The sequence below is a fragment of the Oncorhynchus nerka genome, linkage group LG14, assembly GCF_034236695.1.
Source record: "Oncorhynchus nerka isolate Pitt River linkage group LG14, Oner_Uvic_2.0, whole genome shotgun sequence".
In the NCBI taxonomy this organism is placed as follows: domain Eukaryota; kingdom Metazoa; phylum Chordata; class Actinopteri; order Salmoniformes; family Salmonidae; genus Oncorhynchus; species Oncorhynchus nerka.
Genome location: NC_088409.1, coordinates 5,077,258 through 5,091,161, shown reverse-complemented (window position 1 = coordinate 5,091,161; position 13,904 = coordinate 5,077,258). Strand labels below are relative to the sequence as shown.

Here is a 13,904-nt window from a genome sequence, read left to right as displayed (position 1 = left end):
ACAGAGAGAGAGAGAGAGAGAGAGAGAGAGGGAGAGAGAGAGAGGGAGGGGGGTCAGGTCCCTGCACTGGCTGCCTGTTCAAAGGGAAATTACCCTCAAATGAAATACTTCTCGCTAAATGTGAACGTTTAAAACCAAACGCTATCCCTTCGGCTGTCTGCAATTACTCCTGAGGAGAGCCAATTAACTGATTAAAAGAAGTCAAACACTACAGGAACAATTGAAACAGTATTAGAAAAGCGACAGGCTCCATTTGGCATGATATTTAACCTTCTGCCCCGGATGCTAATGCAGAAACATGATCTGACTGATCTGAACCCGGAGGGAAGACACAGATGAATCCACTTGAGAGAGAGAGACCGAGACGGAGAGAGACCGAGACGGGGAGACCGAGACGGAGAGACGGAGAGAGACCGAGACGGAGAGAGACCGAGACAGACAGAGACCTAGACGAGACAGACAGAGACAGACAGAGAGACAAATAATTTTATATTTTAATTCTAGCACATTCCACAATATTCCAACTCTGACACACACAGACACACTCCCTCCCTGGTCTTCCTACCTTGAACAAGTGACAGAGGCCTTGGTGCAGTAGAAGCCATGGAGACAACAGGGTCTTTAGGTGGGTTCTGCTGTGGGTTGACGTTCCCTCCTCCCCCCTGCTGGTAGCCTCCTCTCCCTCCTCTCATCCTCAGCTTCCACGATGGCTGGGACGAAGGACCAGGCTCAGGACACCCAGCCCTGGTCCCCTCCTCCCCTGCATGTAAAGCTCTGGGCTGGGGTACTGTCCTGCCATGACCTGGGCCTCTGGGTCTCCTTCCAGACCTGAGGAACATTAACACAACACAGATAGGTCAGCTTGATGTTAATACACTGGAAGGCTGGAGGACTACGGGAAGGCTGGAGGACTACTGGGGGGAAGGCTGGAGGACTACGGGAAGGCTGGGGGACTACGGGAAGGCTGGAGGACTACGGGAAGGCTGGAGGACTGGGGGACGGGAAGGCTGGGGACTATGGGAAGGCTGAGGACTACGGGAAGGCTGGGGGACTACGGGAAGGCTGGGGGACTACGGGAAGGCTGGAGGACTACGGGAAGGCTGGGGGACTACGGGAAGGCTGGGGACTACGGGAAGGCTGGGGGACTACGGGAAGGCTGAGGACTACGGGAAGGCTGGGGGACTGGGGGACGGGAAGGCTGGGGACTACGGGAAGGCTGGGGGACTACGGGAAGGCTGGGGGACTATGGGAAGGCTGGGGGACTATGGGAAGGCTGGGGGACTATGGGAAGGCTGGGGGACTATGGGAAGGCTGGGGGACTATGGGAAGGCTGGAGGACTATGGGAAGGCTGGGGGACTATGGGAAGGCTGGAGGACTACGGGAAGGCTGGAGGACTACGGGAAGGCTGGGGGACTATGGGAAGGCTGGGGGACTATGGGAAGGCTGGTGGACTATGGGAAGGCTGGTGGACTATGGGAAGGCTGGGGGACTATGGGAAGGCTGGTGGACTATGGGAAGGCTGGTGGACTATGGGAAGGCTGGAGGACTTTTTACAGCCTGAAGTGCCCTATAAAAAGAGGACCCTTTGTCAACTGCTGTATGTAAGACGTTTAAATAAAGTTCAACCAAATGGATCTGAGCTCCTGTTTAAACACTCAACTTAAAACCCTAGAACCTTCAACCTTAAAACAACAAACTCTTGCAGACTTAGTGATAATGTAATTACGGGGAACTCTCATTTAATTTCATCAGTGAAAGAAAACACAGCTTTGATTACACGTCAGGGAGACAGCGGCGTGACGTAGCCCTCTTAATGAATCTGGACTTCCTGTGGGTCGGACTCAGCCAAGTTGATTCAGCTGAACACTACAAAACGACTGGAAGCAGAGCCGGAGAGAGCAGTGCCTCGGAGGGTAGATGGGTTGGTGACGGAAAGCTGACATGGCACCGAGGCACGCAGGCGAGGCAGGATGTAGTGCTTTTCAGTCAGACAGGCAGTCGGGTAGGCAGACAGGTAGGCAGGCAATCAGTCAGCCAGTCAGCCAGCCAGCCAGCCAGTCAGTCAGCCAGCCAACCAGTCAGTCAGCCAGTCAGCCAGCCAACCAGTCAATCAGTCAGCCAGTCAGCCAGCCAACCAGTCAGCCAGTCAGCCAGTCAATCAGTCAGCCAGTCAGCCAGCCAACCAGTCAGCCAGTCAGCCAGTCAATCAGTCAGCCAGCCAACCAGTCAGCCAGTCAGCCAGTCAATCAGTCAGCCAGCCAGCCAGCCAGCCAATCAGTCAGTCAGCCCTTACCACATCAGGCTAGAGCATTGGTTCAAACTTTTCCACTCATGCCCCTCTTCCATCATCCTCAGGTTTAACGGGGAATTTCCTACATCACCCTGACAGTAGAGTTCTGGCCCAGTGGATCATCCTGACAGTAGAGTTCTGGCCCAGTGAATCACCCTGACAGTAGAGTTCTGGCCCAGTGGATCATCCTGACAGTAGAGTTCTGGCCCAGTGGATCATCCTGACAGTCGAGTTCTGGCCCAGTGGATCATCCTGACAGTAGAGTTCTGGCCCAGTGGATCATCCTGACAGTAGAGTTCTGGCCCAGTGGATCATCCTGACAGTAGAGTTCTGGCCCAGTGGATCATCCTGACAGTAGAGTTCTGGCCCAGTGGATCATCCTGACAGTAGAGTTCTGGCCCAGTGGATCATCCTGACAGTAGAGTTCTGGCCCAGTGGATCATCCTGACAGTAGAGTTCTGGCCCAGTAGATCATCCTGACAGTAGAGTTCTGGTCCAGTGAATCATCCTGACAGTAGAGTTCTGGTCCAGTGAATCATCCTGACAGTAGAGATATGGCCCAGTAGATCATCCTGACAGTAGAGTTCTGGCCCAGTGGATCATCCTGACAGTAGAGTTCTGGTCCAGTGAATCATCCTGACAGTAGAGTTCTGGCCCAGTGGATCATCCTGACAGTAGAGTTCTGGCCGGGTCCAGTGGATCATCCTGACAGTAGAGTTCTGGCCCAGTGGATCATCCTGACAGTAGAGTTCTGGCCCAGTGGATCATCCTGACAGTAGAGTTCTGGCCCAGTGGATCATCCTGAAGGAGAGGAGCTGTAGGTGAACCACTCTGCCAGGGGCTGGGGAGAGGAGCTGGGGGCTGTAGGTGAACCACTCTGCCAGGGGCTGGGGAGAGGAGCTGGGGGCTGTAGGTGAACCACTCTGCCAGGGGCTGGGGAGAGGAGCTGGGGGCTGTAGGTGAACCACTCTGCCAGGGGCTGGAGAGAGGAGCTGTAGGTGAACCACTCTGCCAGGGGCTGGGGAGAGGAGCTGTAGGTGAACCACTCTGCCAGGGGCTGGGGAGAGGAGCTGGGGGCTGTAGGTGAACCACTCTGCCAGGGGCAGGGGAGAGGAGCTGGGGGCTGTAGGTGAACCACTCTGCCAGGGGCAGGGGAGAGGAGCTGGGGGCTGTAGGTGAACCACTCTGCCAGGGGCTGGGGAGAGGAGCTGGGAGCTGTAGGTGAACCACTCTGCCAGGGGCTGGGGAGAGGAGCTGGGGGCTGTAGGTGAACCACTCTGCCAGGGGCTGGAGAGAGGAGCTGTAGGTGAACCACTCTGCCAGGGGCTGGGGAGAGGAGCTGTAGGTGAACCACTCTGCCAGGGGCTGGGGAGAGGAGCTGGGGGCTGTAGGTGAACCACTCTGCCAGGGGCTGGGGAGAGGAGCTGTAGGTGAACCACTCTGCCAGGGGCTGGGGAGAGGAGCTGGGGGCTGTAGGTGAACCCCTCTACCAGGGGCTGGGGAGAGGAGCTGTAGGTGAACCACTCTGCCAGGAGCTGGGGAGAGGAGCTGTAGGTGAACCACTCTGCCAGGGGCTGGGGAGAGGAGCTGTAGGTGAACCACTCTGCCAGGGGCTGGGGAGAGGAGCTGTAGGTGAACCACTCTGCCAGGAGCTGGGGAGAGGGGCTGGGGGCTGTAGGTGAACCACTCTGCCAGGGGCTGGGGAGAGGAGCTGGGGGCTGTAGGTGAACCACTCTGCCAGGGTCTGGGGAGAGGAGCTGTAGGTGAACCACTCTGCCAGGGGCTGGGGAGAGGAGCTGGGGGCTGTAGGTGAACCACTCTGCCAGGGTCTGGGGAGAGGAGCTGTAGGTGAACCACTCTGCCAGGGGCTGGGGAGAGGAGCTGTAGGTGAACCACTCTGCCAGGGGCTGGGGAGAGGAGCTGGGGGCTGTAGGTGAACCACTCTGCCAGGGGCTGGGGAGAGGAGCTGGGGGCTGTAGGTGAACCACTCTGCCAGGGGCTGGGGAGAGGAGCTGGGGGCTGTAGGTGAACCACTCTGCCAGGGGCTGGGGAGAGGAGCTGTAGGTGAACCACTCTGCCAGGGGCTGGGGAGAGGGGCTGTAGGTGAACCACTCTGCCAGGGGCTGGGGAGAGGAGCTGGGGGCTGTAGGTGAACCACTCTGCCAGGGGCTGGGGAGAGGGGCTGTAGGTGAACCACTCTGCCAGGGGCTGGGGAGGAGGGGCTGTAGGTGAACCACTCTGCCAGGGGCAGGGGAGAGGAGCTGTAGGTGAACCACTCTGCCAGGGGCTGGGGAGAGGAGCTGTAGGTGAACCACTCTGCCAGGGGCTGGGGAGAGGAGCTGTAGGTGAACCACTCTGCCAGGGGCTGGGGAGAGGAGCTGTAGGTGAACCACTCTGCCAGGGGCTGGGGAGAGGAGCTGTAGGTGAACCACTCTGCCAGGGGCTGGGGAGAGGAGCTGTAGGTGAACCACTCTGCCAGGGGCTGGGGAGAGGAGCTGGGGGCTGTAGGTGAACCACTCTGCCAGGGGCTGGGGAGAGGAGCTGTAGGTGAACCACTCTGCCAGGGGCAGGGAGAGGAGCTGTAGGTGAACCACTCTGCCAGGGGCTGGGGAGAGGAGCTGGGGGCTGTAGGTGAACCACTCTGCCAGGGGCAGGGGAGAGGAGCTGGGGGCTGTAGGTGAACCACTCTGCCAGGGGCTGGGGAGAGGAGCTGGGGGCTGTAGGTGAACCACTCTGCCAGGGGCTGGAGAGAGGAGCTGGGGGCTGTAGGTGAACCACTCTGCCAGGGGCTGGAGAGAGGAGCTGGGGGCTGTAGGTGAACCACTCTGCCAGGGGCTGGGAGAGGAGCTGGGGGCTGTAGGTGAACCACTCTGCCAGGGGGCTGGGGAGAGGAGCTGGGGGTGAACCACTCTGCCAGGGGCAGGGGAGAGGAGCTGTAGGTGAACCACTCTGCCAGGGGCTGGGGAGAGGAGCTGGGGGCTGTAGGTGAACCACTCTGCCAGGGGCTGGGGAGAGGAGCTGGGGGCTGTAGGTGAACCACTCTGCCAGGGGCTGGGGGCTGTGAGCGAGTCGCCTAGAGGTGGTCACGCTCTAACGTGGCTCCCCTGACCTATGAACCTGTATGGTCGTGTCTGTTTCCCTGAGCTGGCCTGCTCCCCTCTGCGACAGCCAGGGGAAGCTGATGTCAACAGACAAGAATGTACTCGCTCTCTCTCTCAAAACAATACCCCGCGTGAGGTCACAGCACAGGAATCCCACAGGCTTAGGCGGTGAAAATTATGTCATGTTTTAATTAAATCTTTCACTTTGCGAATTGGCAGTTGAGAAATGAGAAATCCACTGTTCTGGCTTTTTCTGGTCGTTGTTTTCTTTTGTACTTCCTTTTGTCACATCTAAACACCAAGACTTCTACTGTACTTCCTGTGAGAGTCTGAGGTGTCACATCTAAACACCAAGACCTTCTACTGGTCGTTGTTAGGTGCTTCCTGTGAGAGTCTGAGGTGTCACATCTAAACACCAAGACCTTCTACTGGTCGTTGTTAGGTACTTCCTGTTAGAGTCTGAGGTGTCAGGTCGAAACACCAAGACCTTCTACTGGTCGTTGTTAGGTACTTCCTGTTAGAGTCTGAGGTGTCAGGTCGAAACACCAAGACCTTCTACTGGTCGTTGTTAGGTACTTCCTGTTAGAGTCTGAGGTGTCAGGTCGAAACACCAAGACCTTCTACTGGTCGTTGTTAGGTACTTCCTGTGAGAGTCTGAGGTGTCACATCTAAACACCAAGACCTTCTACTGGTCGTTGTTAGGTGCTTCCTGTGAGAGTCTGAGGTGTCACATCTAAACACCAAGACCTTCTACTGGTCGTTGTTAGGTACTTCCTGTTAGAGTCTGAGGTGTCAGGTCGAAACACCAAGACCTTCTACTGGTCGTTGTTAGGTACTTCCTGTTAGAGTCTGAGGTGTCAGGTCGAAACACCAAGACCTTCTACTGGTCGTTGTTAGGTACTTCCTGTTAGAGTCTGAGGTGTCAGGTCGAAACACCAAGACCTTCTACTGGTCGTTGTTAGGTACTTCCTGTGAGAGTCTGAGGTGTCACATCTAAACACCAAGACCTTCTACTGGTCGTTGTTAGGTACTTCCTGTGAGAGTCTGAGGTGTCAGGTCTAAACACCAAGACCTTCTACTGGTCGTTGTTAGGTACTTCCTGTGAGAGACTTGTGTTTTATCAGCCATCCATTCCTGGTGCTTCTCTCCTCGTGTTTTACCAGCCATCCATTCCTGGTGCTTCTCTCCTCGTGTTTTACCAGCCATCCATTCCTGGTGCTTCTCTCCTCGTGTTTTACCAGCCATCCATTCTTGGTGCTTCTCTCCTCGTGTTTTATCAGCCATCCATTCCTGGTGCTTCTCTCCTCGTGTTTTACCAGCCATCCATTCCTGGTGCTTCTCTCCTCGTGTTTTACCAGCCATCCATTCCTGGTGCTTCTCTCCTCGTGTTTTACCAGCCATCCATTCTTGATGCTTCTCTCCTCGTGTTTTACCAGCCATCCATTCTTGGTGCTTCTCTCCTCGTGTTTTACCAGCCATCCATTCCTGGTGCTTCTCTCCTCGTGTTTTACCAGCCATCCATTCCTGGTGCTTCTCTCCTCGTGTTTTACCAGCCATCCATTCTTGGTGCTTCTCTCCTCGTGTTTTACCAGCCATCCATTTCTGGTGCTTCTCTCCCCGTGTTTTACCAGCCATCCATTTCTGGTGCTTCTCTCCTCGTGTTTTACCAGCCATCCATTCCTGGTGCTTCTCTCCTCGTGTTTTACCAGCCATCCATTCCTGGTGCTTCTCTCCTCGTGTTTTACCAGCCATCCATTCTTGGTGCTTCTCTCCTCGTGTTTTACCAGCCATCCATTCCTGGTGCTTCTCTCCTCGTGTTTTACCAGCCATCCATTCTTGGTGCTTCTCTCCTCGTGTTTTACCAGCCATCCATTCCTGGTGCTTCTCTCCTCGTGTTTTACCAGCCATCCATTCTTGGTGCTTCTCTCCTCGTGTTTTACCAGCCATCCATTCCTGGTGCTTCTCTCCTCGTGTTTTACCAGCCATCCATTCCTGGTGCTTCTCTCCTCGTGTTTTAACACTATCTAATATCCATTCTTGGGTGATGTCTGTTTTTATGGTTTATTTTTGGTCTGCTGATAAGAGATTTTACGATCCGTCCAAATGTTGTTCCATTCCAAATTATACATTTTTTTAAATGATAAACTTTAAATATGGACATTAAATCACGTTGTTGGTTTCTAAAGTCCGTTTTAGTATCTTTATCTTTTACAACTACAACTGATTGTAATTTAGTTTCGATGCGAGATATTTACCAGGTTGATTTGCCATTAAGCAGTATGTTTTATCTGAGTTCAACCTGTCATTTGTTGGCTTCTGTTCAAGAGTACAAAGATCACATTCCTGCTTCAGTTTTAAACATGTTATTCTTTACTTTGTGTAAGACTTTTTATGGGCTGAAACACGACATGATCAAAAGTATGTGGACACTGCTCGTCCAACAATCTCATTACAAAATCATGGGCATTAATATGGAGTTGGTTTCCCTTTTTGCTGCTATAACAGCCTCCACTCTTCTGGGAAGGCTTTCCACTAGATGTAGGAACATTGCTGCTATAACAGCCTCCTCTCTTCTGGGAAGGCTTTCCACTAGATGTAGGAACATTGCTGCTATAACAGCCTCCACTCTTCTGGGAAGGCTTTCCACTAGATGTTGGAACATTGCTGCTATAACAGCCTCCACTCTTCTGGGAAGGCTTTCCACTAGATGTTGGAACATTGCTGCTATAACAGCCTCCACTCTTCTGGGAAGGCTTTCCACTAGATGTTGGAACATTGCTGCTATAACAGCCTCCTCTCTTCTGGGAAGGCTTTCCACTAGATGTAGGAACATTGCTGCTATAACAGCCTCCTCTCTTCTGGGAAGGCTTTCCACTAGATGTAGGAACATTGCTGCTATAACAGCCTCCACTCTTCTGGGAAGGCTTTCCACTAGATGTTGGAACATTGCTGCTATAACAGCCTCCACTCTTCTGGGAAGGCTTTCCACTAGATGTAGGAACATTGCTGCTATAACAGCCTCCACTCTTCTGGGAAGGCTTTCCACTAGATGTTGGAACATTGCTGCTATAACAGCCTCCACTCTTCTGGGAAGGCTTTCCACTAGATGTTGGAACGTTGCTGCTATAACAGCCTCCACTCTTCTGGGAAGACTTTCCACTAGATGTAGGAACATTGCTGCTAAACAGCCTCCACTCTTCTGGGAAGGCTTTCCACTAGATGTTGGAACATTGCTGCAGGGACTTGTTTCCATTCAGCCACCAGAGCATTAGTGAGGTCAGGCACTGATGTTGGGGGTGATTAGGTCTGGCTCGTTGGAAGCACAGAATCATCTAGAATGTCATTGTATGTTGATGTTGGGGGTGATTAGGTCTGGCTCGTTGGAAGTGCAGAATCATCTAGAATGTCATTGTATGTTGTAGCGTTAAGATTTCCCTTCACTGAAACTAAGAGGACGGAACCATGAAAAACAGCCCCAGACCATTATTCCTCCTCCACCAAACTTTACAGTTAGCACTACGCATTCCCTTCCTCTCTTTTCTCCCTCAGCCATTCTGCTCCTCTTAATTCCTCTCATATTTCTCTAAAACCCTGTTATTCCTCCTCCACCAAACTTTACAGTTGGCACTATGCACTAACACTCTTAATTCCTCTCATATTTCTCTAAAACCCCTTCATGCCTGTTCGTCATCTACAGTTCCTCTGACATGTTTAGTGTTTCGCACAACTTGGAATTCATTTCATACAGAGAGAGAGATTTATTATATATTACATCTATAATAACACAGGTCACACACAGTAACACAGGTCACACACAGTCACACACAGTCACACAGAGTCACACACAGTCACACACAGTCACACACAGTCACACACAGAGTCACACAGAGTCACACACAGTAACACACAGTCACACACAGTAACACACAGTCACACACAGTAACACAGGTCACACACAGTCACACACAGTAACACAGAGTCACACACAGTAACACAGAGTCACACACAGTCACACACAGTCACACACAGTCACACACAGTAACACAGGTCACACACAGTCACACACAGTAACACACAGTCACACACAGTAACACACAGTCACACACAGTCACACACAGTCACACAGAGTCACACACAGTAACACACAGTCACACACAGTCACACACAGTCACACACAGTAACACACAGTAACACAGGTCACACACAGTAACACAGAGTCACACACAGTCACACACAGTCACACACAGTAACACACAGTCACACACAGTAACACACAGTCACACACAGTCACACACAGTAACACAGGTCACACACAGTCACACACAGTCACACACAGTAACACACAGTCACACACAGTAACACACAGTCACACACAGTAACACACAGTCACACACAGTAACACACAGTCACACAGAGTCACACACAGTAACACACAGTCACACACAGTCACACACAGTCACACAGAGTCACACACAGTAACACACAGTAACACAGGTCACACACAGTCACACACAGTAACACAGAGTCACACACAGTCACACACAGTCACACACAGTAACACACAGTCACACACAGTAACACACAGTAACACACAGTAACACACAGTCACACACAGTCACACACAGTCACACACAGTAACACAGAGTCACACACAGTCACACACAGGTCACACACAGTCACACACAGTAACACAGAGTCACACACAGTCACACACAGTCACACACAGTCACACACAGTAACACACAGTCACACACAGTCACACACAGTCACACACAGTAACACACACAGTAACACACACAGTAACCACACAGTCACACATAGTCACACACACAGTCACACACACAGTCACACACAGTCACACACACAGTCACACACACAGTAACACACAGTCACACAGTCACACACAGTCACACACAGTCACACACAGTCACACACACAGTCACACACAGTCACACACTCAGTCACACACAGTCACACACAGTCACACACAGTCACACACACAGTCACACACAGTCACACACAGTCACACACTAAGAGAGTCTTTCCAGTTCATTAGTAAGAAAAAGAAAAAACACTTTTCATGAAAAGGATGAATTAATATTCTCTTTGAAAATGTTCTGAAGAGAAACAATTAAAAGTCACGGACGATTAGCATGTCCTGAGTGGATACACACTGAATCCATTACACACACACACACACACTCTCTCACAGACACACACACACACACACAGACACACACACTCTCTCACACACACACACACACACACACACACACACAATCTCTCACAGACACACACACACACACACAATCTCTCACAGACGCACACTCTCTCACAGACACACACACACACACACTCTCTCTCTCACAGACACACACACACACACACACACACACACACAGACACACACACACACACACAATCTCTCACACACACACACACACACACACACACACACTCTCTCACAGACACACACACACGTTCTGTTACAACATTGTCAGTTACTGGAACAGGCCACAGTCAGCGGGAGATTGGCATACACCAATTACACACCCACAGAGAAACACACACACACACACACAGAGAAACACACACACAGAGAAACACACACACACACACAGAGAAACACACACACAGAGAAACACACACACACACACACACACACACAGAGAAACACACACACACACACACACACAGAAACACACACACACACACACACAGAAACACACACACAGAAACACACACACACACAGAGAAACACACACACACACACACACACAGAAACACACACACACACACACACAGAAACACACACACACAGAGAAACACACACACACACACACACACACAGAGAAACACACACACACACACACACAGAGAAACACACACACACACACAGAGAAACACACACACACACACAGAGAAACACACACACACACACAGAGAAACACACACACACACACACAGAGAAACACACACACACAGAGAAACACACACACACAGAGAAACACACACAGAGAAACACACACACACAGAGAAACACACACACACACACACACAGAGAAACACACACACACACACAGAGAAACACACACACACAGAGAAACACACACACACAGAGAAACACACACACACACACAGAAACACACACACACACACACACACAGGGAATTACAGGCCTCTCTCATCTTTTTAAGTGGGAGAACTTGCACAATTGGTGGCTGACTAAATACTTTCTTGCCCCACTGTAACATTGGAATCAGTTATAGAATCCATGTCCCTCTACGGTTGTGAGGTCTGGAGTGACGGAGCCCGGCCCGGTCGTAGTGACTAACCTGGTGTAGTGATGACCTCTCCCTCCCCTCCCCTCCCCTCTCCCTCCTCCCCCCTATAATAAAGGGCAGTATCCACCAGACTAACCTGGTGTAGTGATGACCTCTCCCTCCCCTCCCCTCTCCTCCCCCTCCTCCCCCCTGTAATAAAGGGCAGTATCCACCAGACTAACCTGGTGTAGTGATGACCTCTCCCTCCCCCTCCTCTCCCCTCTCCCCTCCTCCCCCTGTAATAAAGGGCAGTATCCACCAGACTAACCTGGTGTAGTGATGACCTCTCCCTCCCCTCCTCTCCCCTCCCCCTCCTCCCCCTGTAATAAATGGGCAGTATCCACCAGACTAACCTGGTGTAGTGATGACCTCTCCCTCCCCTCCCCTCTCCTCCCCCTGTAATAAAGGGCAGTATCCACCAGACTAACCTGGTGTAGTGATGACCTCTCCTCCCCTCCTCCTCCTCCCCTCCTCTCCCTCCTCCCCTGTAATAAAGGGCAGTATCCACCAGACTAACCTGGTGTAGTGATGACCTCTCCCCTCCTCCTCCTCCCCTCCTCTCCCTCCTCCCCCGCAGTATCCACCAGACTAACCTGGTGTAGTGATGACCTCTCCCTCCCCTCCCCTCCTCTCCCTCCTCCCCTATAATAAAGGGCAGTATCTACCAGACTAACCTGGTGTAGTGATGACCTCTCCCCTCTCCCCCCTGTAATAGAGGGCAGTATCTACCAGACTAACCTGGTGTAGTGATGACCTCTCCCCTCTCCCTCCCCTCCCCCTGTAATAGAGGGCAGTATCCACCAGACTAACCTGGTGTAGTGATGACCTCTCCCTCCCCTCTCCTCCCCTCCTCCCCCTGTAATAGAGGGCAGTATCCACCAGACTAACCTGGTGTAGTGATGACCTCTCCCTTCCCTCCCCTCCCCTCTCCTCCCCCTCCCTCCCTCCCCTCCTCCCCCTGTAATAGAGGGCAGTATCCACCAGACTAACCTGGTGTAGTGATGACCTCTCCCTCCCCTCCCCTCTCCTCCCCTCTCCTCCCCCTCCTCTCCCTCCCCTCCTCCCCCCTGTAATAGAGGGCAGTATCCACCAGACTAACCTGGCGTAGTGATGACCTCTCCATGTCCGCTCCTCCTCCGCCTCTCCGTCCTTCCCTCCTCCTATCTCTCCGTAGTAGAGGCTGAGGACCAGCTCCATGATCCTGATGAACATGGGCAGCTGCTGGTCTGTGATAGACAGCTTCAGGGACTCCACCATCGTCTGGATCTGACAGGAGGAAGAGGAGGAAGAGGAGGAAGAGGAAACAGTTAATAAAGAGAGACATGAAGACCAGGGCTCTCCAACCCTGTTCCTGTAGAGAGACGTGATGACCAGGGCTCTCCAACCCTGTTCCTGTAGAGAGACGTGAAGACCAGGGCTCTCCAACCCTGTTCCTGTAGAGAGACGTGAAGACCAGGGCTCTCCAACCCTGTTCCTGTAGAGAGACGTGAAGACCAGGGCTCTCCAACCCTGTTCCTGTAGAGAGACGTGAAGACCAGGGCTCTCCAACCCTGTTCCTGTAGAGAGACGTGAAGACCAGGGCTCTCCAACCCTGTTCCTGTAGAGAGACGTGAAGACCAGGGCTCTCCAACCCTGTTCCTGTAGAGAGACGTGAAGACCAGGGCTCTCCAACCCTGTTCCTGTAGAGAGACGTGAAGACCAGGGCTCTCCAACCCTGTTCCTGGAGGGTATCTCACAAGAAAGACAGACACAGACAGACAGACAGACAGACAGACAGACAGACAGACAGTAGGCCTGTGCGTCTCAGACAGACAGACAGACAGACAGACAGACAGACAGACAGACAGACAGACAGTAGGTCTCACCTTGATGACAGCAGGGATCTTAGAGTTGATGTTCTGGTAGGTGAAGTGGAGTCGGGTCCTGAAGGAACACTTGTAGAGGAGAGGATCCTGGTAGAACTGGATCTTCCCACTACCGTTCCTCTTATCCAGACACACAGTACAGTCACTGAAGTTGATCACTTTACGAAGCACCAGGTCAGGAGCTGGGGGGGGCAAGACACTTAGTCAACATATAAATCACATTCATTTAACGAGGCAAGTCAGTTAAGAACAAATTCTTATTTGTAATGACGGCCTACTCCGGGCAAAATCAGGACGACGCTGGGTCGATTGGTGGGACTCCAA

The 13,904-nt window shown here is 52.4% G+C and overlaps 1 protein-coding gene across 1 annotated transcript in view; it reads right to left on the bottom strand.

Annotated features, from left to right (window-relative positions):
• Nucleotides 1-5,374: 5,374 nt before the first annotated feature.
• The window catches only part of LOC135574941 (intermembrane lipid transfer protein VPS13B-like), a 35,100-nt gene continuing 26,570 nt past the window's right edge, over nucleotides 5,375-13,904 (bottom strand). The window contains exons 4-6 of the mRNA XM_065027063.1: nucleotides 13,581-13,762; nucleotides 12,815-12,981; nucleotides 5,375-5,450 (exon numbers count right to left, since the gene is read on the bottom strand). Of these exons, the coding sequence (XP_064883135.1) occupies nucleotides 5,375-5,450; nucleotides 12,815-12,981; nucleotides 13,581-13,762 (425 nt within the window). The remainder of the gene's footprint in view (nucleotides 5,451-12,814; nucleotides 12,982-13,580; nucleotides 13,763-13,904) is intronic.